Raw genomic sequence first — 23,419 nt, 5'->3', positions numbered from 1 at the left:
TGTTGATTGGAATCTTCTTTCGGAGTTCCCATTCAGGCACGTCCTCATCTTCTTGTGCATCACCTTCTTCAGGAGGCACTCATTGTTCATGTATCGGTTGTGCTTGTTGAGAAGACTGTGGCATCTCATCATGCACTTGCTCGGTACGAGCAGGAGAAGGTTGTGGCATCTCATCAGGCACATGCTCGCTAGGAGGCGGGGAAGAATGTGGCATCTCAGGAATGTGGGGGTCATGAGACGGTGAAAATATCTTCCCGACCTCAACAACTCGCTCTAAATTTGGGAGAGGGGAAGGTGGCGAAGAAGCAGTCAATATAATGTCTCATTTGTGCTAGAGGATGAACTGCTCCATAACATCTCCGAGTAACACCAGCTCCTTGGGAGTTGCGTAGTCTATCCTCCGCTGCATGAACTCGGGCTTCACTGTATGCACCTCGACCCTAGTGTAGTCCGGCGGTATCTTATTATTGTGGTGTAAGCCACCGGGAGGATGTGCCACACCCGTTGCCACCTCCAACACAGTGTTCTGCCGGCCGCTGAGAAACACCAAGGTGCAACTAATTGGTTCCCGTATGCTATCGACTGGGGTTGTGGCTATAGTGGAACCTTGGCTGCTAGGAACTTTTGAAGGGCTGCCAACTAATGCCAGTTCTCCCGGCGGCGTCACTAATATTCATGGCTCCATAGACAGTCCTTGCTCCTCCAACGCCTTCGCAACTAGAGCCTTCACTTGGAGCTCAAGACTAGTCTCCCAGTCTCGGCCATGTTTCTTGTGCATGTGCCTGTCCTCTTTGAATCCTTGCTTCCAGGTCGTCCTTTTCCCTAGCCCCCTAGTGTGGCCTGTGTGCTCCTTGTTTTCCAAGCCAAGGCTAAGCTCGTCCCTCTCTCTGGAAGGATTGAATGAGCCCTTCTCCTTGTCTTCAGCATATTTTAGTATCCTTGATACCGCCTCTTGGGTCTCCGGCTTATCAAACTTAAGATTACTGCCGGATGATTCTGTACTCCTCGCATATATCTAGTTCCTTGAGCGTACCTTCAAATTTGTCACATCGATATTCCCAGTAGCTATGGCCTCTTCGTCCATCTTCCTAAACTGTTCTTCCTTGGCATAGTAGCCACCAGGGCCTAGATGATGGTGGTGTTTATTCCTCTTCGCCAGCTCGGTGTTACGGGCACTGAGCTACAATGCCTCAGGTGAAGTCTTCTGAGCCACGAGCTCCTCCCATTGACTAGCAGTTATTTTGCCGAACTCGTTGAAGGGAGTTAACCCCTTTTGGATATACTTCGTGTTGAGCTCCGACCTCCAACGTTGGAATGACTCTCCCATCATCCTGATAGCATTTTTTTACCAATTTGTGCTTACCCACCAGAAATCTAAAATTGAGCTTCAGCTGCCTATCCCATAGTGCATTCTTTGTGTTCTCTGGTACCTCTTTCCAGTTAGGGATTGTTGGGTTCAATTTATCTCTTACTAGGGCCCCTATTGCATTACGAAATTGTCCTCTTAATTCCTTCGGCTCAAGAATCTCCCCTGCTGGACCAACCTCCGTTATCACATAGCATGCCTTATCTAGATATAGATTTCCTTTTCTATCCCCTCGTTTCCTCTTAGGCTTGGTAGTCGTGGTTGTGTCTTGAGGTTGTGGAGCAGAGGCATCGTGATCTGTCTCTGTGGCTGTTGCCTCTGCTCTCCTTTCCTCTACTACATCTTGTCCAGCGAGATGTCGCAGACGTCGACGTCGTCTTTTCCGAGTTTCAGGAGGGACCTGTATATACGACATGTCAAAGTGTTAGCAGAGGTAACACAGCCAAAGCTTTAGCAAAATTTACAAGCTAAGGCTTTTTCCCTATCTCCTCGTTCGGGTCAAAATCCTTGTCCAAATCTTCCTCCGTTGGCCTCCTTCTGGCTTCATGTGGGAAAGGATCCTCGGGACTTTCATATCCCTCTTCCGAGTTATCGTCATCATCATCCTCTTCTTCTTCGCCTTCAGCAGCCTCTCCTGTTCTTCCTTCTGGTCCCCCTTCCTCCTCGTCACACTGCTCCTAAGTAAGCATCACTTCTAGATCCTTTTCTAACTCGTTATCGAACTGCTCCTAAGTTAGCTGGTCCTCTAGTGCTTGCTCCTCATTGGTTGGGTGCTCATCATGCTCGGGGCATCGGGCTGCACTGTCTGGTGTCCACGACATTATTTCACGCTTTGTTCTAATAGATGCAAGAAAGTGTGCTTTAGGTATGCGAGAAGGTATAAGAAATCAAAAAGGGCTATAAACCAAAGTAGTCCTATAAACAACAATATATAAAAAAGAGTAGTAGCAGTGGTAGAGGCCTCAGAAACATGCCAATCATCATCTGATCTTGAACTTGGAGTATCAAGGCATCATAACAGAGAAGAGAGGAGAAGGTAATGTAGGGGGCGGCTGCTAATGATGCCAAGTTCCTCACAAGTTCTTGATCATCAGCTCATATTCTATATAATGTATGGACTTGGATAATTTCATCATCGGCAAAACAAAGGAGAGGAGAGGAGAGGGGAGATTTGGCAAAAAAACCAACAGCTGCTTAGTAAACATACTGCAGCAACTGATGGCAAAAGACAGGACAACAAGTCCTGGGAGATTTGGCAAAAAAAAGCAACAACAGCCAACAGTTAGTAGCTAGAAGTAGCCACTTAGGAGTAGTAAGTAGAAAGTAGTTGAGTAGAGTAAGTATAGCAGTAGAGTGGTAGTAGTAGAGTAAGAGCAGCAGCCACTTAGGAGTAGTAGTAGGAGCATCACTGAAAGAAGAGCAGTAGTAGGAGTAGCAAGTACAGGGAGGAGGAGTAATAGGAGTAGTAAGAGGAGTAGTAGGAGTAGTAAGAGGAGGAGTAGTAGTAGGAGTAGTAGTAGTAGTAGTAGTAGCAGCAGCAGCCACTACACACCAGCAGTATATAAGCAAAAAAACAGAGAAGGAGTAGTAGTAGGAGCAGGAGGAGTACTAGTAGTAGTGGTAGGAGTAGTAGTAGTAGTAGTAGTAGTAGTAGTAGTAGTAGTAGTAGTAGTAGTAGTAGTAGTAGTAGTAGTAGTAGTAGTAGTAGTAGTAGTAGTTAAGTAATAGTAGTAGTAGCAACAGCCACTACACACCAGCAATATATAAGCAAAAAAATAGAGAAGGAGTGGTAGTAGTAGTAGAGTAAGAGCAGCAGCCACTTAGGAGTAGCAAGTAGTTGTAGTAAGTAGAAAGTAGTAGAGTAGAGTAAGTGTAGCAGTAGAGTGGTAGTAGTAGAGTAAGAGCAGCAACCACTTAGGAGTAGTAGTAGGAGCATCACTGAAAGAAGAGCAGCGGTAGGAGTAGCAAGTACAGGGAGGAGGAGTAATAGGAGTAGTAAGAGGAGGAGTAGTAGTAGGAGGAGGAGTAGCAAGAGGAGTGGTAGGAGGAGGAGGAGTAGTAGTAGCAGCCGCGGCCACTACACACCAGTAGTATATAAGAAAAAAAACAAAGGAGTAGTAGTAGGAGCAGGAGGAGTACTAGGAGTAGTGGTAGGAGTAGTAGTAGTAGTAGTAGTAGCAACAGCCACTACACACCAGCAATATATAAGCAAAAAACAGAGGAGTGGTAGTAGTAGGTAAGAGCAGCATCCACTTAGGAGTAGCAAGTAGTAGTAGTAAGTAGAAAGTAGTAGAGTAGAGTAAGTGTAGCAGTAGAGTGGTAGTAGTAGAGTAAGAGCAGCAGCCACTTAGGAGTAGTAGTAGGAGCATCACTGAAAGAAGAGCAGTAGTAGGAGTAGCAAGTACAGGGAGGAGGAGTAATAGGAGTAGTAAGAGGAGTAATAGGAGTAGTAAGAGGAGTTGGAGGAGAAGGAGTAGGAGTAGGAGTAGTGGTAGGAGTAGGAGTAGTAGTAGTAGTAGTAGCAGCAGCAGCAGCAGCCACTACACACCAGCAGTATATAACCAATAAAACATTTAGTGGGAACAATCAATAAGTAAACCTAGTCCGTTTGCATCTAGTAGTTTATTTAGTCTCAGGATTGAAAACATTCAACGTGTGCCAATTGTAAAACATCACATGCTTCTAGTTAATCTTGTTCACTAGTAGAAGTAAAGCTTCACGACCACTGATAGAGAAACACAGGTGCCAGCTCAAGTTCACTAGTAGAAGTACCAAGTTTCCTCCCAATTTCCATATATTATTTGATAACCAACATATTTGTTTATTTATATTTGCTCTCAAATCAGCAGGTTGCTGCATGAGGCAGCCTTCCAACGCTTGTTGGTGATCTCAGATCCTAGACGAACGTGACAATCCTCCTTAGCAAATTATAGGGTTTTTAGATCAAAGATTAAATGCCTAGAAAGACAGCAATATAATCGAGTACCAGGTTACTGAAGTTTTAGAATAGTACACAAATATTAAAAGTAACACAGGTTATATGCTCATAGGTTTGACTAACTGATCAGCAAGTAATCAATTCAATAGTAGAGATAAAAATACTAGGCAGGTAATAAGACAATGCTGAAAATAATCAACACTACCCTTCACTGTCACATTGTCTCACTACACCGCATTGTATCATCAAGCAATTTAATCCGCCCACACAATTACAATCACACCCAAGTAACACAGTACTAGCAGATTGCACAAATGTAAATATCTGAACTGAAAACCGAGAGGGGCAACGGGTAACTCATAGCATGTAGATTGCACCAACCCGAGAAGCAGAGGTACACCGCGCAGCAGGGAGCCTAGGAACCATGCCACAGTTGACAGCACTAGAACAAAGCAGTATGGCACCACACAGGTGCACGTATAGCAATAGCACGCCGTCGGTCAAAACCAGTAGCACAACACCACAGCACCACCACTACCAGTACCAAGTCGTCGTCGGCCGCCGGTGGAGGTGCATGGAGGCCGCTCACCGGTTGAAACCCTAGGGAGGTGCGCAGGTGCGGGGAGGAGCAAGCGCATGCGGAAACCTTAGGGTGGGGAGGAGCAGGTGGGAGGGGCGCAGGTGCAGGGACCGGTCGAGGTGCGCGGAGGCCGCCCGCTGGTGGAAACCCTAGGGAGGTGTGCGGGTGCGGGGAGGAGCAGGCGCGTGCAGAAAACCCTTGGGCAGAGAGGAGCAGGCGGGAGGGCACGTGGGTCTGGGTGCGGGGAGGGGGCACGGGTGCGCGAAGGCTGCCCGCCGTTGGAAACCCTAGGGAGGTGCGCGGGTGCGGGGAGGAGCAGGCGCGCGCGGAAACCCTAGGGCGGGGAGGAGCAGGCGGAGGGGGAGCAGGTGCGGGGAGGAGCAGGCACGCGTGTGCGGGGAGGGGGTGTGGGTCTGGGAGGCGACGTCGGTGGAAACCCTGACGGCGTCGGAGGAGAAGACCAACAACAGCAGGCGCACGGCGTCGGAGGAGAAGAGGCGGCGTCGGTGCACCCTTTCTTTTATAGTCAGGGAGATTTGTAGGGGGCGGTTCCTGATCCAGCCCGCCCCTACAAATGCATTTATAGGGGCGGTTCCTAATCCAGCCTTTCTAGGGGCGGTTCCTGATCCAACCGCCCCTACAAATATTTTTTTATTTTTTTAAATAATTAATTTTGTATTATAAAAACAATTGTGTATATATAAAACAATTATGACCAAAGTAAAAGTACTATAAAAATAATTGTGTATATGCACAAATATAATATTTGAATTATTCTATATATGAAGAAATATATATATATATATATAAACAATTGTAGTCAAACAATATAGAAAACAAAAAAACAAAAATTAAAAATTTGAATTTTAAAACTTCGACTACAATTTTATGATATTATATGAAATAAAATGAAAATGTTGTAAACATAAAAGTTGTATAACTCATCAACATGTACAACTTTTATTTTGGTCATCTTGTCATGTGACTTTGTTTGAACGATTCAAATTTTGAAATTCAAACAATTTTAACTTGAAACAATATTTTAAAAGAGTAAATGATTTCAGATGAAAACTCATGAATACTAAAGTTGTAGAACTCATCAATATGTACAACTTTTATTTTGATCATATTTTTATTTGACCAAATTTGAATAGTTGAAATTTTGAATTTCACTAAATGACAACTTCAAACAAGATTTTGAAACCTGAAATGATTTCAACAATAAAAGTTATGAACATAAAAGTTGTTGAACTCCTCACTATCTACAACTTTTATTTTGGTCACTTCTTCATGTGATAAAGTATTAGTAAATATTGTTCATAAATTCACATATGACTCATAGTTTCATGAACTATACGAGAAACATGTTGATTTATGAACAATGTTTACTATCAGTTTATCAGATGAAAAAATAATCAAAATAAAAGTTATAGATCTTGATGAGTTATACAACTTTAGTATTCATCACTTTTTCAGCTGAAATTAATTAATGGTTGAAAATCTCATTTGAACTTGTCATTTTTTTTAAATTTGAAAATTTGAAGTGCTCAAACTTTGACAAATGAAATTTTGTAGTAATAGAGTGGATGTTCAAATAGAGTCATCTGGATGTTGCAAAGGGTAGTCTCACACATATGCATAAAATGTAGTCTCACACACATACAAAAATATGTAGTCTTACACACGTACATAAATATATAGTTTCACACGCATGCATAAATGAAGTCTTACAAACACACACTTACACAAACACTCCACGTTCAACAACTAGCTAGCCCGCTGTAACGACTTTCCCTTTCACACCTTTTCGTTCCCATGGCATTATGTCTTTGGGGAGATTCTTTTCCACAACACTGATCTTTTTAGGAAAGTCTGTGAATAGCGGCATCTCATCGTAGTTATTGTAAGCTTCAACATCGTCCACGCCATCAGCTCCAATAATGTGTTGTTTCCCGGAGGCAACCACGTGCTTTGTCTTCTTCTTCGGGGGGAGGTTACTTTGTGGGTCAGACATATAGAAAACTTGTGCGACACGTGAAGCGAGCACCCAAGGGTCATCTTGGTAGCCTAGATTCTCGATGTCCAGGACTCTGAATCCGATCTCGTTCAGTTGGTGTTATTTGATCCAGCGGCATCGAAACAGGGCCACCGTTATATCCCTTCCATAGTCAAGTTCCCATATCTCTTCAATGATGCCAAAGTATTGGATCTTTCGCCCTAATCCATCGAGAGCCTCTATTCGAACGCCACTGTTTTGGTTCACATATTTACTATCCTTTACGTGGGTATAGTACGTATACCCATTGATGTCATAAGTATTCCAAGATGTCACTTGTCTCGATGGCCCCTCCGCCAACCTACTGATGGTAATAGAGTCTATGGTTTCTCCAGGCGGTATGTTTTGGTCCTTCAACCATGTAGTTAGTCGTTGCTTGTGTTGTTTCATGACCCAATCATCCGAACGGTCTTTTCTCTCTGCCATAATGATAGCTAAGTGTTCATCAATGTACGGTTACATCAGTTGTGTACTCTGCAAGACACTATAATGTGCCTGACTCACCTCTTTATAATCATGATCGATGAACACTTTTCTACCACTGGTGCCCTTCCTAGCCAGCCTACCCTTGTGACGAGAATCGGATTTACCAATTCCTTTCTGTACTTTTAGGTACTCTTGACAGCACTCGATGACTTCTTCAGTACTATAACCCTCTATCATGGAGCCCTCTGGGTATGCTCGATTATGCACGTATTGACTTAGAAACCGACATGAACCGCTCATAGGACCACATTTTATGCAAGTAGCAAGGGCCTAGCGCTTGTATTTGATGAACCATGTGAATCATAAGATGTGGCATTATATAAAAAAAGTAAGAGGTAAACACATCTCCAGTTGGTTTTGTGTCTTCACCATAAATTCATGTAGGTCACTCAACTCTTTCTTGCCAATCGTCTTTTGTGAGATCTTCGAAAAGAAGTAGCACATGCAGGTGATGGCCATTTTCAAGAACTCTAGCTTTATAGCCCTGATTGCAATAGGTAGAAACACAGTCAGCATCACATGGCAATCGTGAGCCTTGCAGTGTGTTATTGACAAGTCCTTCATTGATACTAGCTTCTTCACATTTGCTGAAACCTAGTCGAGACTTTGATCCCCCTCAGGAAAGTACATATAGCTCTCTTCTCGTCTGGTGTTAGGTTGAAGCACGTCGTAGGCAGAGTGTATTTTCCATTAGCCTTAGGTACCGGGTGAAGCTGTGGCATCACGTTTAGCTGCACCATGTCTTTCCGTGCTTTCAGACCATCCTTTGACTTGCCTGTGTCCATCAAGGTAGCAATGAGACTCTCAAAGACATTCTTCTACACATGCATAGCATCAATGGCATGGGGGACCTCCAAGTCTGGCCAATAAGGTAGATACTGAAAAAAGATCGATTATTTCTTGAAAGGTACGCCTTCAACAGGAGGTGTGCTTCTGTCTTTGTTCGTCCTATCTGGATTCTTCTTTTAATAGACGACGCGTATGTTTTTCACTATTCTGTACACGTGTTCTCTGTTATGACATCTCTTCGAAGGGGGTTCAATCTCCGGGGCGTTGTCATAAAATCTAAAGAACAATTTAGATTTGGTACTTGTGACTTGTCTTTAAGATGCATCGGTTCCTTAGGTAAACTATCTTCTTGGATGCATCCAGGTACACCCATGTAGTACCATCCAAGCAAACCAAGCATCCCGTCTTCCTTTTGATCTGTCCAGACAAAGCAAACAGCGTGGAATAATCATTGGTAGTAACAAATATTATTGCTCTACATATGAAGTCCTCCTTTCAGAACGCATCGACATCTGTTCCCCATGCCTCCATAGCCTCTCCATTTCTTGCATCAAAGGCTCGAGGAACATATCTATATCAATGCCAGGTTGTTTAGGGCCAGAAATAATAATAGTGAGGAGAAGGTACTTTTTCTTCTGACACAACCATATTGGAATGTTGTACATGGTCAAGATCACTGGCCATGTGCTGTGGTCGCTCATCCTCTCATTGAAGGGATTCATTCCATCGGTGCTCAAGCCAAACCGTACATTTCTTAGGTCATCGCTGAATTCTTTGTGCTTCTCATCAAACCTTTGCCACTGACTACAATCAGCCGGGTGTTGCAATCTTATCATCATCCACCTTGCGCTCATCATCCTGCCATGTCATGAGCGTGGCTTCTTTAGGGTTTAGGAAGATACGTCTCAAGCGACCAGTCACTGGCAGATACCATATTACCCAAGGTAGGAATTCTTCTTTGCTTTGGCATCGTTGCCTAATGGAGTGTCCTCTAGGGCTGAGATTCTTGTACCCACCTTTTTGTATCCTTCTTATTCCTCTTTTTCCCCGTAGAGGGTTACGGTCATTGTTCTTGTACCAGCTGGCCCCACACCAGGGACATTTATCCAGTGACTTGAATGTTTCGCCACGAAAAAGTATATAGTGGTTGGGGCAATACATGGATTTTTTTCAACCCCCATTGTCAATGGACTTATGACCTTCTTCGCTTGGTATGTGTTGGCGGGGAACTGAGATTTGGGTTGTGGCAGCACCCATGACAGGAGATGCAATACATCATTGAAACTACAGTCTGACCAGCCATACTTAGGCCTTTAGGATGAACAGCTCAAGATAAAACATAGCAATGTCCAATGTGTCGGAAAACCCTTTTCAACAACCATACATAGTCTCCTTTGATGGCTTTTATCACCCTTTTTAAATTTCTAGATCTTTCGGAGCTATTTAGTAAAATCTCTGGTCTCAGGGCTGAATCATGTCCTCTAAATCATCTTCATCCCCGAACACATTGCTCCACCATCATGATTGGCACCACCTCTATCGTTACCATCCCCAAACCACCAGCATCACCACCTGTTCATTGCCAAACTCAAATCCATTCGTTGCATCAAGCTCTGCTGAATATTGGACAAGGATTTCTATGGTTTCGTCGTCGTATTCCTCCTCATACTCGTCGTTAACAATAACTAGTTTCACCATGATGAATCCACACTAGTGTAGTCCTCAACAAATCCTCGCATAATCAAATGTGATATGATGATAGTCACATCTGTCCTATGCCATACGATTTTGCAATCTTTACAGGGGCAAATAATTGTATCCTTATTCTCTTTCAATGTCAGTTGCATGCTTCTTTGCGGCTTCAATAAATTTATCCACCTCTTCATGGAAACCCTGCCTTGAACCTTAACGAACCATACATCCAAGAGTTCCTAGTACTCCATCTTTTACAACAACAACAAAACAAACATTAAAGGACTACTTATTCAGATATATATAAAAATGAATCAAATTAATAATTACTTGAGAATAATTGTATATACTTTCAGATATATATGAATATAAATCTAATATAATTACATGAAGCATACAAACACACCATGATAGAGGAAAATTAATTAATGGCCTATTTATCCATAAATAATTAAAATACATATTTATTAATTACAATAAACAATTTCAAAGACAACTAATTAGCAATAATTATACTTTATCCAATATCTTTATACAAACCCTAGTCAATTTCATCAAACATAAATTTACAAAAAAAAATTAAATAAATAAACCAAAACCCTAGATCTAGATCCACATGCACATGAAACATCCATAAAACTAACTAATTGTTCACTAAAATCAAGAAACATGGGTATGATCTTGTTCTCATCCCTAATTTACCCTAGTACATTTAAAACTTTGGGTCTAATTTGCTTCATAAGTAGCTCAAGCACCATAGAAGAGAGAGAAAAAATAAAACTCTAATTACTCACTAACTAACCATTAAAACTACAAAAAAAGTGTGAAATAATATTTTCTTACCTTCTATAACCTCTCCACTAAAGGATTTGAGACCAAACCTTCCCCCTTAGTAGAGTAATTTTTGGGAGGTGCCCAGGCCTCCCCACCTTTGTTTCACGGGTTGGAGTGAGTGACCCGAGGAGAAAGAATGTGCTGCAGCTGTTTTATATGTGGGTCATTTGTAGGGGCGGCTGGTGATTGAGCCGCCCCTACAAATCAGGAGCTATGTATACGTGGGGTCATTTATAGGGGTGGGCTGGGTGGTATGAGTCGCCCACTAACAAATCAAATTATGTTACGGGGCATTTGTAGGGGCGCTCAATCACCAGCCGCCCCTAAAATAGCAACGCCAGGGGGCAGCTGGTGATGAGCCGCCCCTACAAATCAGACCCCTTTGTAGGGGCGCTCATATTACCAGCCGCCCCTGCTGTTTCTCTTTGTAGGGGCGGCTGGTGTTTGGGCACCCGAGCACGCCACTGTAGGGGCGGCTCCATCACTAGCCGCCCCTACAAAAATGAAACGTGCCTAAAATCATTTTTACATAGTGTTATCCGCCGTTTGCCGCCCGTCGAGCGAACGGCTGCTAGCCCTCCGAGGCGCACACTACTCGGCTACCGTCCCTGCCAGGCGCGGCGCGCTGCTGCCCTCTCCAAGTCGCGCGGCCGCGGCCTCAATCCCCCGCTGCCGTGCGGCCTATGCCTCCCTTCTACAACATGCAGCCACTGCACTTGGCCCACCACCTACAAACGCCGCCAGGCTACTGCCTCCGGTAAACACTACACACCGACGAGCCTCCATTCTGCCGAGCAACAAGGAGATATTGCGTTGAAAGTGCATGTGCAAGTATGTTTCAACTATAGTGTTTTCATGTTGCAAGTTGTTAATGTTTTATTGGATGTTGCATATGTTTCACACACATGTTGCAATTGTATGTTTAAAAGTTTTTGTGATTCAGACTTATGTTGCATTCAAGTATTTCTGTTGTTAGTGTTTGTGATTCAAAGGTATGTTTAGAGAGAGTCATGGGGGCATGGCCCGGACGTCGGGGGAAGGGGCAGGCGCGCCTGAGGTCCTACAGATGGGGTGTGTTCGTCCTTATTCTAGCTCCTGAGTTCCGCCCGCGCGGAGAGAGAAGGGGGGTCAGGGGGAAGGAGCGGCAGACGCGGGGCGTGACGAGACTGATGAGGACGGGGTAGTGCATGGTGGGATGAGGCAGACTGGGAAGGACTAAAGCGATTCGGTGTGAGTACGACGCATTTCTGCTAGGCCGTTTGGTAACCTCCCATGGAATCTTATCCCTTCGGACGTTCCGACGTCCGGTCACGTGGCCCTCTCGGCGCTGATGAGAGCCAATCACAGACTCTGGCTGCTCTTGGTCTCCCTAAAGACAAATTTAATGTATAAATAAATATTTTAATAGATGCAAAACTATCCGAGCCTAAAGACAAATTTAATGTGTAAATAAATATTTTCATAGATGCCAAACTATCCGAGTTACTTTATCTTTAGTGTACAAATAATTATTTTCATACGTGCAAAACTATCCATATGAGTTACTTCTTTAGCTCAAATTACTCCAACATTTTAGCTAAATAAAATTTCTAACAAAGAGACCCACGAAAAATAAAATATTATTTTCTTTCAGCTACATCTTCCATTTCATGAAGAATATCTTTCTCACTTTTCAAAAAAGTTAAATATTTTTAACTTTAGTCGAATACATACAAGAGACATTAATATTATCGTGCATAATAAATATCATTAGATTAAGTTGAAATATTTTTATAATAAGCTTATTTGAAGATACAAATATTGCTAATACTTTTCTGCAAATATCTTACTCCATCTGTCCTAAAATAGATGACCTGATATCATTCAATTTTTTTTTCTAAAAAAACTTGACCTTCTTTCCCAATGCACCATTTCTCTTTTCTCAATACATCTCTATCTCTACTCTTTAAGGGGCATTTTGCTCTTTTGGCTTCGGTGCTGGTTTCCGCGAGACATTCTAAAACATCAACTAATATGGGACGAAGGAAGTAAGGGCCTGTTTAGTTCCACCAACTTCCCAACTTTGGCACTATGCAAAAAGAAGATTCCTCGTCACATCAAACTTGCGGTACATGCATGGAGTACTAAATGTTGATGAAATCAAAAACTAATTGCACAGTTGGTTGTACTTTACGAGACGAACGTTTTGAGTCTAATTAGTCAATGTTTGGACATTATTATCAAATAAAAACAAAAATGTACTGTACCTACAGTACCTTCACCAATTCGGGCGGCGCCGAATCAGGCACCAACTAAACGTGGCCTAAGAAAGTTTGACATGCACGATACCCTAGGTGACTCTTTTTTTTTTACGAGGTGACTCTTTTTTGGGACAGTGCACCGGACCGACCACGGACCAGGCACCGGATAGATACAATTATGTGTCACAGAGGGCAGCTGCAGCCAGGGGCACCGGACACCAAGGTGTACAACAGAGACCGGACAGGCGCACTACTCTATTCGAGCAGAGAAGGTTGCAGCTTGGGTTAGGATAGCCATAAGGAACCGGACGAGTCCAGTGTGCACTGGACTAACGCACGTGACGAGCACTGTTCCAACGGTCGGCAACGGCTAACGGCAACCGCTAGCTGCATAAGGGCACCGAACCTGTCCAGTGCCTATGCAGAATGCTGCAGCTTCCAACTGCTATTTCCAAAGGGAAGGCTATTTATACCCCTTGTCCGGCCATTTGAAGTACGTGGGAGTTAGGAAACAGACAAGGGAGTTCTGGCTCCACGCTAGTGCTCTCCACATGCATAGTGTTTAGTGAAATATTTGTGATTAGTGTATGTGCTTTTGTGAAGTGTTTATGCTAGTTAGACCACTGCTTATACGTTTGCACTAGGTTTAGGCCTAGTGTTTAGTGAGGTTTGCATATCTTACCACTCGGTTCCTGCGTGTACTATTGTTTTACACCGGAGGGGCTTGTAGTCTTACAAGACTACACCAACCGCGTTTGTGGGGTGGCCACCACCGTGTATAGGAGGGAACAAGACCCACAACGGTTTGGCCAGAAGCTCAATAGCGAAGATGGCAGGAGCAATCCAAAAGTAGAAAATGCACAAACAAAAAAAAGGATGAATGTATGACCAAAATAGCCAGGCACGAAGCAATCTGATGGTCGTGTTGAAGACTTTCGGGAGAAAGTGACTGGTTATTGTGAGTGCAGACCCTAATGTAAGCAACGTAAATGTCGTCATAAAAGAAACTTTGTCCTTAGCACCCTTCAATACCGCAATGCACTTCTTTATCTTTGCCCTTTCTCCCTCTAGAAATTGTCACAAATCTTGAGATACGCATCAAAATCATCAACTTTGCAGGTCACCTTGACAGCCTTTGACCCCATTGTGAAGACCTAGAATCTTGCAAACAAGCTGCTGATCAACTACAATAACTCTATTTTCGAACCTTAGTTGCTGACCAAGGAGCTTTGTGCTTTTGCTTACTAGATTGTGTAGGAGCTCCTTCAGTTGGCAAAGTACTAGTTGCATAGGTTTATGTGACTTTGTCACTAGAATTGATTAGGTGACCTCTAGTTAGCTCAGCACCTTAGTTGCATAATTAGGATCTTTGTAAGGTGCTAGAGAACATAGATAGAGGGGTATAGTCTTGACTAGACCGATAGTTTTAATTCTGCACTTGTATCGGTTAGCCGACGCGATTAAGTTTTAGGAAGGACTATTCATCTCCCCTCTAGTCCGCCATCTCAACCCTACAACCATCCGGACCGGACGCACCCAGCAAGGTCCGGTCCTCGGATTCGCGCCACGTGGCCTCAGTATTGAACCTCGGCCACAGATCTTCAACGGTCACTTAACCAGGCGCGTTCAACACCTCTGGACCAGACCCAGACTCTAGGGTCCGATCGCTTCGCGACCTCAAAGTCCGAAGCTCAACAAAGAGCCCCGAGCGCTCCAAACCAACTGAACTCACTCCAGTTCAAGTGACCAGACCCGCCTGTCACCAGAGTCCGGTCGCGACGTTTTTTACAGTGAGACGTTCTAGACCCATCGGACCAGGTCGATTCACCCATGACCGGACTCGCAGCCAGGGTTCGGTTATCGCCTGGTCGCCACATAGCATCCTTGCTCTGCTCGACCAGCGACCGGACCCGCACACCTGGGTCCGGTTCTAACGCCCGCCAGGGTCCGGAGCCAAGCTCCTTATTGCGCTGCTCACTGCTGCATAACCGAACTCTAGGAACAGAGTCCGGTCCTGCCCCAACGCACGGTCTGGAGCTGAGCCAGACACCGTGGCCAAGGGTCACACTCCGGACCGGACTCGGCCAATCAGGGCCCGGTCCTGGCCAAGCCAGGGTCCGGTCCCTGACCTTCACATCCTTTTCTTTTTCTATCACTTCAACCACTTCAACCTTGCTTTTAAGTTGCTAACCACAAAGTGTAGAACTCATGTGCACGTGTGTTAGCATTTTTCCAAGCATTTTTCAAGGGTTAATTTGTTAGCACACTAGGTACTAATGCATATGCATAAATCACTTCACCTAGTGGCACTTGATAATCGCTTAGCCAAAGTTTTCCCCTCTCAATAGTACGGCTATCGATCCTAAAAACACTCACCCTTTATGGTGTCTTGAGTGCCAAAACAAAAACCTATTTGATACCTTTGTCTTAGATCTCCTTGGTTTTTGTTTTCTGTCTTCTTTTCCAAGTTGGAGCACTCGATCATCTCTTATGGTCATCACCAACACCTTGATCACCATCATCTAGCTCCATTGCTTGGATGTACCAACCTAGCTCGCATTCACACTTAATGACATAGGTTAGTACTTAGGTTTCATGAATTAGCCACAACCAAACTAGGGCTTTCAGCATCGTTGGAGAAGCGCAGGGGATCCAACAGGCAATGGGAGATTCGAATGGGTAGGTGGGTTTCTATCTCGGAGGGGGAAATGAACCAAGACGTGCTGGAATGTGAGTGTGACCGGTGTGACGAGGTGGAGGGTTGGATGGCGCGTCTAGAGGGGTATGGGGCGTCCGGACACGCTACCCAGAGCATTATCAAAAAATTGAAGTTATGATATATACTTACGAGTAATTCTTTTTTATCTTTTACAACAAGAGAAAAAAAGAATCTATCGAAGTTACACTTTAATTTGAGACGGGCTTAATAGTGCATTGCTATATTTTTGCTAAGATTAACCTATATTATTAATGTCATAGTTATCGTAAAATCAATTATAAATATTTAATCGCTAGTTGAACAAAAATGAGCGGCCATATATATAGGATCCTCGGTGCAAACCACCGTGCGAGAAAGGCCCAAATTCAGAAATTTGAGTTCGGTTCGGTTCGTCCGGCTTGCTTCTCCACTTCCACTAATAAGAAATTAATACAAAATAGAATCACAATCGAATTGAACTCGGTGCCGCAACAGACCGAGGAGGAGTCGGAGTCGAAACGAGGCGCCCGCGGGGGAACGACGACGACATATAAATAAACAGGCGCCTCGCGCGGCAGCTTCCAAGTTCCAACTCTAACGACAACAGACCCCATCTTTCCTCTCCGGCGACTCGACTCGACTCGTCGACCTGGATGTCGTCGACGACGATGGAAGACAAGCGTTTCACGAAGCACGGGTTCCCGAAAGGCTTCCGCTTCGTGCCCACGCACCTGGAGCTCATCACCATCCTCTCACACAGGGTCCAGGACCGGCGGCTCCATCCCAAGGTGGCCGGCATCTTCCACGAGCTCAGCATCCTCGAGCACCACCCGAGGAGCTCCACGGTAATTAGCGATCGACCCTTCCCTCCCGGTCGGCCGTCGTCTTTAGTAATTTCGCTCCGATCCTAGCAACCTCTAACCAACAAGAACATGCATGCATGCAGACATGTACGAGCGCGACAAGGAGCACCGCTACATCTACTTCTTCAGCTGGCGGCAGTACCAGAAGACGGGCGGAGCCGCCGGCGGTGGTCCGGTTCATAAAAAGAGGCAGCGGGGAGCCGCCGGCCAAGACGAGGACGACAACGAGCCGCGGCCGGTGCGATTGGCCAAAGGCGGCGGGTGGAAGCCCTCGGGCGGCGGCCATGTGCTGCGTTGGCCAAAAGACAAGGGCGGCTTCGTCGCCGGGAAGATGGTGACCATGGTGTTCTACGATCATCGTCATGACGGCGAGCAAGTCAAGAGCCAGTGGGGCATGCACGAGTTCACCGTCTACGTAGACCAGCGACTGCTTTTCAAGCCTACAAAGACCAGACGTGTCAGTATTTCCACTCTCTCTCTCTCTCTCTCTCTCTCTCTGACACCGCAAAACACACATTGATTGACTGACTGGTCACTCTTGATGATCTGCATGCAGTCGCACGAGCTGGCCTTGTACCGCCTCTACAAACTCAAAAGCGACGACGGGGCCGGGAGCAACCAGACGCTGGCGAACGTCGCTGCTGCTAACGGCCACTTCTTGGCGCCGTGTCCAGCAGGCCAGCCGTCGCTCGGGATCTTCACCGGCTGGAACCAACCACTCGCCGCCGGTGCCTCGACCTCACGGATGCCGCCGCCGCAGCATCCTATACCCAGCGTTGGGCATCCGCAGTACTACCATCATCATCAGTACGGGTTCGGTGCCGCGCCGCCCAGCGCCGCCCACCAGCGGGTTCGCACCATGACCATGCCGCCGGCGTACGGCACCGGGATGCCCGGTCCTCAGTTGTTCCCGTTCGCGAGACCTTCCGGCACTGGGTTGCCCGGCTGTCAGTCATTGCAATTCGCCAGACCGCCAGCGCCGTCGCAGATGCCAGTGTCGCCAGCAGCCGCGAACCCAGCGTCGCACCAAGCTCCCGCGAAGGCAACGTACGGCGGCGCTGGGCAACAAGCCAGTCACTCCGGGGCCACGCGCTCGGTGCCTTCGGCGCCAGTGTCCACGCCGCCGCCAGCTGCCGAGAGCCCGTCGGCGCAAGAGCTGGCTCCTATGACGGCGACGCACGGCGGCGCTGGGCAAGAAGCCAGCGGTAACTTCGGGGCCACGCGCTCTTCGCAAGACGCCACCGCCACGGCGGAGACAGGGCAGCACGTCCAGTTCGCAGACTGCGTTAAGCCAGGGAGAAGGAGAGTATGCCTCCCCCGATCGAGGATAGGATTCCGGCCGACAGCAACGACGGGATTGGGATGCCGGAGTGGGATCTCGACTTGGGGTGGATGTCTGACGACGGATTCCTGTTCACAATGGGATGAGCTGTGCCAAACGTTCGACGAACCGCCGCCGACGCAGCAGGGAGACAACAATTAAGGCGGAATATTACTAGCTAGCTAGCTGTAGAGAGACGCATCTTTCAGTCCACTCTTGATTCTTTTTATTAGGAACAGTCTACTCAAGATTGTGGTGTCTACGACAATTAGTTTTGGACTATTTTCCTGTCGGATTATTCCAAGCCTAAATCTCCAACCGTGTATATACGAAAAGAACAGGTACTTATTATTATTTAAGCACCCAATTGGTCGAGTAGTTTTCCTCATGTCATCATGGCCATGGTTATACAGTTATACACTGCAGACCTGTGCTTTCAATCGTTATGAATTTCCCCAAACTTTGGACTGGCTAGGCAGCGAACCTGAGGAAACTGTAGTCGGAATTGTCAAATAGTCACCCCGCTCCCCGCTGCGCACCCTCCCCCTCTTTTCTGAAACTGTGGTTGTACAAAAATGGTTGCCATATGAAGAAAGAAAAGCATGATGCTTTTGCTCGCATTGAGTTGACGAATACCAATGTACATGTGCCATGCCTTTTGTTTAGCGTGAGAGTTGACACTCAAATTTTGACAACAGCCTAAAACCACCTTTTGTTAGTTCAAGCAGACAAAACTACCAGAAGTACATGGTAAACAATGGCTCCTCTTGCGCAATGCTAAACAGTATCTTTATCCATGGGCTGAATATGCCAATCCCATGCCCAACTCAGCTATTCAATCATCACCAAAGGCGATTCTCAATCACAGCTACAATGATATCCTTCAGTGTTCCCTGCAAAGTTCAAAATTGTTACTCATCAAACATACATTTTGCCATCAGACTCACCATTAGTGATTTCAACTGGGAACTATCCAGAGTGCCTAGTACTAATTCTATTAATTTTATTCAATGTTAACATTTCTTCAAATAATATCCAGGAGTTTTGAAACCTCAAACCAACTTTAATCCGCATTGTGATCCTGCTGATTCAGAAATCAGAACATGTTTTCGGAGAAAATAACATTGGCTCGAGACCATCAAATCTATTACTAGAAACAGACAGTTAATTTTCCAATCTTACCTGAGAATGATCTTTCAGACCCAGAGAAATCACCAATGACCGGGCTGAGCCACTGCCACTACAAAAATGAAAGGACAATGCTATGTATGAGAATAATATTTTTTTGTGTACCCAAACATACAAAAATGGTGTATCTGTCGTCAGCCAAAGGAACAGTTAACAGTGGTGTTAGAAATATTACTAATTAAATTTTGTTATAATAGAAGCACAGAAGTTAGTTGAGCAGACTATAACAATTATAATCAAAGAGCCATTGGTAGGGAATATTTGCTTAGATGTCCAAAAGAACAGTACGAAAGAGGAGTTTCTTGCTGCTGACTATATTTTCAAATAGTTATTGCTACTTCTACTGATATAAGGGTACAGATACGGTCCGGCCCACAGCATATTGCCAGAAATTGTGTGCAGTTTGCCATTACAAGTAAAGTTACATAAAAAGGGCGTACCCAGTGCAGAGAGCTCCCGATCTGTGCGGGGTCTGGGGAAGGGTGTCAGTGGCAAGCCATACCCTCGCCTGTGCAATGCGAGGAGACCGCGACTCGAACCCGGGACCTTCCAGTCACAGGCGGTAAGACTCTACCGCTTGCACCAGGCCCGCCCTTCCCCAGTTACATATGAAAAATATTGTTAGAAGATGTGGAGATAGACCAGACATCAGAAGTAGATGGTGTAGGAAGCAAACCTTATGTGCTCAATAAGTTGACGTGCACAAGCTAGTAGAAGTGGCTGCAGTCATAAAATTTGGTAGTCGTTAATCTGTGCATGTTCATATATGTTTGATGCCAGATGGTTTAATGAGCTTACCTCATCTCTCTTCCCAAAAAGAACAGAAACGTTGTAGGTTGGGTCCGAGAAAACACTTTCATCTTTCCTATCGAGTGGAATTAAAGCTTTAATAAAAAAAAATACAGTATACAAAGTTTCAAGGTAAAAGGAAAAATGACTGCCTACATTCATTATAAGACCAGTATGCTTAAGCTAGAAATCTCTAGAGACTGACTTTCCACCTCTTGTAGAAATGTCATTCAATAAGGTCTTACAAATAGTAAGATATATGATGCACGGACTCCAACACATGTCAGACATGGCAGTTTGCCATAACATGTATATATATTGCAACAATAATAATAACATGTAGGGGTTTATTTTAATTGTAACTTGCCAACTAGGAAAACTTGTATAAAAACAATCCTTGCTTGTTCACAGTTTCCCCCATTCAGTTGGGAAAAGGAATAGCATGATCAGCATGTTTTTTTGTACATGTCACAAACTAACAATACAATATGGTGATGGAGTAACTATTAACATATCAATCAAGTTCCAACATTCAAAGTTTAGGTTTTCAAACAGCGAAGATATAGCAAGCAAGTAGCTCACAGAAGTATCGAAGCAGTAGCACAAAAGACACCGATACAGCACCAAAGTGGAGTGTTGGTGCATCATAGATTCATTGATATCATCTAGAATGCTGAGGTAGTAATAAAGGCATGATCTTGCATTTAATACAGATTTAGACATGTGAACAACCTGGCAGTTGTGACCTGATATGCTTGTGACTGCAGTGTATGCAGATCTTTCTACTAGATACAGTCAGTTAAAGTATTTGTGGAGGAAGCCTGAGTACGCTCTCATAAGGATCAAACAGAATGACAATTTCAAGACATTGTGAAACAAATAGCATGGTGGAAGCAACTTATGCAGAACTAATAATGCAAATAACAAAACCGAATTTTACATGTTTAGGAGAACAAATTTGCATAAAAACAAATAAGCATACTTGGAAGCTAGTATAGTTCCCATGCAACCGATTTGTGTCACAATCACCTGTAAATTTAATAAACATGAACATCTTTGGCAAGTGAGAATCAGGGACCAACTGAAAAAAACCAACACTTTCAACTTACCAGAAAGGTATCTTCATATTTACTGATGACAATATCTGTTTTATTTCCCTAGAAAATCCAAAAGCAAAAAAGGTAATCAAGTTATCTTCATATTCAGAAAACTCTAAGAAAGCAAAACATACTCTCCAATACCAACTCGATACTAATAATCATACAAAGCAGATATTATTAGGTCTTCAGTCTAGGAAAACTATCATATTCTACTGTACACTATTCATCATATTCGCTTAATCTGACTAAATGCAACACAAATCGAAACTTTCTGCAGCAAGACAGGTACCTTGATGTCTAACGAGAGGGACCGATGCTGCACAGGAAAGTGAGCACCAGATTGCGTAGAGTTCATTGGTACCTCCATCTATCTAACCAGCAGAGCTGTACATCACAACCTCCAAAGCATTAGCTTTATCACACTTAATACAAGACCCACAAAGCATCACATCTTAGTACGCACCAGAAGCCCTTTCCAAACTCAAATTTTGCTAGGACTTTGTGCAGTAGTTGACTGAACGCAAAAAATATTGGAAAAATAAGCTGCAACCATACATTGAGGTTGGTTGATCCTATGGTGTCTAGTGCCAATCGAGATGTACTATGTGTGCAGAACACGAATAGAATAATCAACCCGAGAGGGATGAGTTGGCTCAGTAGACTTCTCAGGCAGCAAGAAGATACGCAACTAACTGGACTCAGAGGATGATGAAAGACTTGGATTCATCTGATGCGGGAGCAAACTGACTACTGGAGCAAACTAGGGCTGCTAAGATTGGTGGACCCAGGGTGGCAGGGTATGCCTAATCAACACTGCAATAGGCAATTCAGTATAATCCAATTCACAATTTGCTAAAAATAAAATCCTGTTCAATACCATGGTTGTAACTACATCAGACCCCTACTGCTAAAGCAAAATAATTGAATACATAATGACGGGCAGTTTGCTGATTCATGGTGGCAGAGCTGGTGAATCTCCAAGCCTAGGGCCACGAGCTAAGCGCCAAAATTTAAAACCCGAACCAAATATTGATTGTAACACTGCATGTGTTAAGCACATGGTGAAGCCATAGTATGCAAAGACTTAAAACCCAAGCCACATCATGTTGCATAGCATGCAAATATATATTGCACATGAAATACTAATGCAAATTGGTAGTATGAAGTATACTCTTCCAAATATGTAGCTTGTTGACAAAAGATATATCATTAGCCACTAATTGCATAGTTAAAAGAGCCTAATCAAACCAGTTGGCTAAACTCTGAATTGAACAGCAAATTCTAGTGTTTTAACCAATCTTCGAGCATTTAGATCTCATCATAAACCATGAGATTCAATGGAGATTTCAACCAATGTGTTTAAAGCATTTTGGTCGAGGCCATGGAGATTTCAACTTATGTGTTTAAAGCGTAGAGGAATTTTCATTTAGAACCGACTGAAACAGGGCAGGGGGGGGGGGGGGGGGGGGGCGGGGGCTAAATACACATAGAAGGCCATAATTGGAAACAAACACAGCCATAGTAGAAGGCAGACGCATAGCAATTGATCTGTTGTCAATTTGCATCCACGTTTTTTTCAGCAAATTACTGAACACATGCTACCGATCTGATGAAAGTTTCCTCCTCTCCTAATTCTCTTAAGCAGTACTAAAAGAATTTATTCCCGTAGTAGCTTCCTGAACAAATAAACATTGATCTTACCGTGAGCTGTGGTGTGCTGCAGTAGGCAGTAGGCAGCACGGGGCGCTGGAGCTGGGGGCAGCTGGCAGCCGGCACCCGGCAGCAGTCCTGGTCGGCAGGGGATGGAGGGGCCTAGGGTCCCTGGCGCTAGCGGCCTGGCGCAGGCGCGGAACCGCGGAGGCGCCGGATGCCAGTGGGGGAGGGCGGAGGCGGGACGCCGGACGCCGGACGAGGAGGGCGGAGGGCGCGAGCTCGGGTGCGGGGCGCGCCGGCGCGGTCGCTGCGCGGACGAGCGAACGCTCCTCGCGAGTTCGGTGCGGCCGCGGCCGCTCGGGCAGTCCGGCAAGGCAGGGGCTGAAGCTTAGGGTTGAATGGGGATTTTGGGCTGGGCTGAGGACTTCTCCATGGGAATTCGGCCGGCAGCCCCCGTGGATCCACCCTGAAACATTTACACATGGAATCGAGAGAGGAAATGAAATTGACTTCAGTCTTCAGTAAATTTAAACGAGAGCCGGGAGATGGCGAGTGGTGTCATTGACCGGTCGATCGGTGCTCGTGCGGGTTGGTGCGAGCTAACTGATTCTGCTGGACCTTACACTGGAGTGGACGGGCGCGTGAGATGCGGGCTCACCTCGCCCCACAAAACGAGCGGACGGGCGCGTCCAACTTCAACCCCGTGTATATGGCAAGATCCCCGAGCTGCTCCTCCCCGACGTAAGCATCGTTTCCATACAATCAAGTGAATCAGCCAAAGCAAAGCACGATTAGTCAAACAAAGATGAAGCAAAAGGAGAAAAGG

At 45.0% G+C, this 23,419-nt stretch overlaps 1 protein-coding gene and 1 pseudogene across 1 annotated transcript; one reads left to right on the top strand and one right to left on the bottom strand.

Moving 5' to 3' along the window:
• The first annotated feature begins 16,332 nt into the window (after nt 1–16,332).
• On the top strand, nt 16,333–18,025 carry LOC136489079 (uncharacterized; annotated as a pseudogene).
• Nucleotides 18,026–18,450: 425 nt separating this feature from the next.
• On the bottom strand, nt 18,451–22,746 carry LOC136489071 (uncharacterized). The gene is made up of 8 exons (XM_066485809.1): nt 22,642–22,746; nt 21,230–21,324; nt 20,950–20,997; nt 20,823–20,869; nt 19,850–19,916; nt 19,728–19,771; nt 19,046–19,103; nt 18,451–18,756 (listed from the first exon to the last, which is right to left on the bottom strand). Exons 2-8 carry the CDS (start codon nt 21,305–21,307, stop codon nt 18,706–18,708), a joined length of 393 nt encoding a protein of 130 aa, XP_066341906.1. The 5' UTR covers nt 21,308–21,324; nt 22,642–22,746; the 3' UTR covers nt 18,451–18,705.
• Nucleotides 22,747–23,419: the final 673 nt, after the last annotated feature.

The sequence above is a fragment of the Miscanthus floridulus genome, chromosome 1 (assembly GCF_019320115.1).
Source record: "Miscanthus floridulus cultivar M001 chromosome 1, ASM1932011v1, whole genome shotgun sequence".
In the NCBI taxonomy this organism is placed as follows: domain Eukaryota; kingdom Viridiplantae; phylum Streptophyta; class Magnoliopsida; order Poales; family Poaceae; genus Miscanthus; species Miscanthus floridulus.
Note: the sequence above shows the minus strand (reverse complement) of the source record. Positions and strands in the feature narration are given on the sequence as shown.

Excerpts from the sequence above, each read along its gene's own strand:
- LOC136489071 (XM_066485809.1), bottom strand. The coding sequence starts at position 21,307 with ATGGAGGTACCAATGAACTCTACGCAATCTGGTGCTCACTTTCCTGTG. Across the intron at positions 20,870-20,949 it reads AATATGAAGATACCTTTCTG|GTGATTGTGACACAAATCGG; the intron begins GTAAGTTGAAAG and ends TTAAATTTACAG. Across the intron at positions 18,757-19,045 it reads GTCTGAAAGATCATTCTCAG|GGAACACTGAAGGATATCAT; the intron begins GTAAGATTGGAA and ends TGAACTTTGCAG.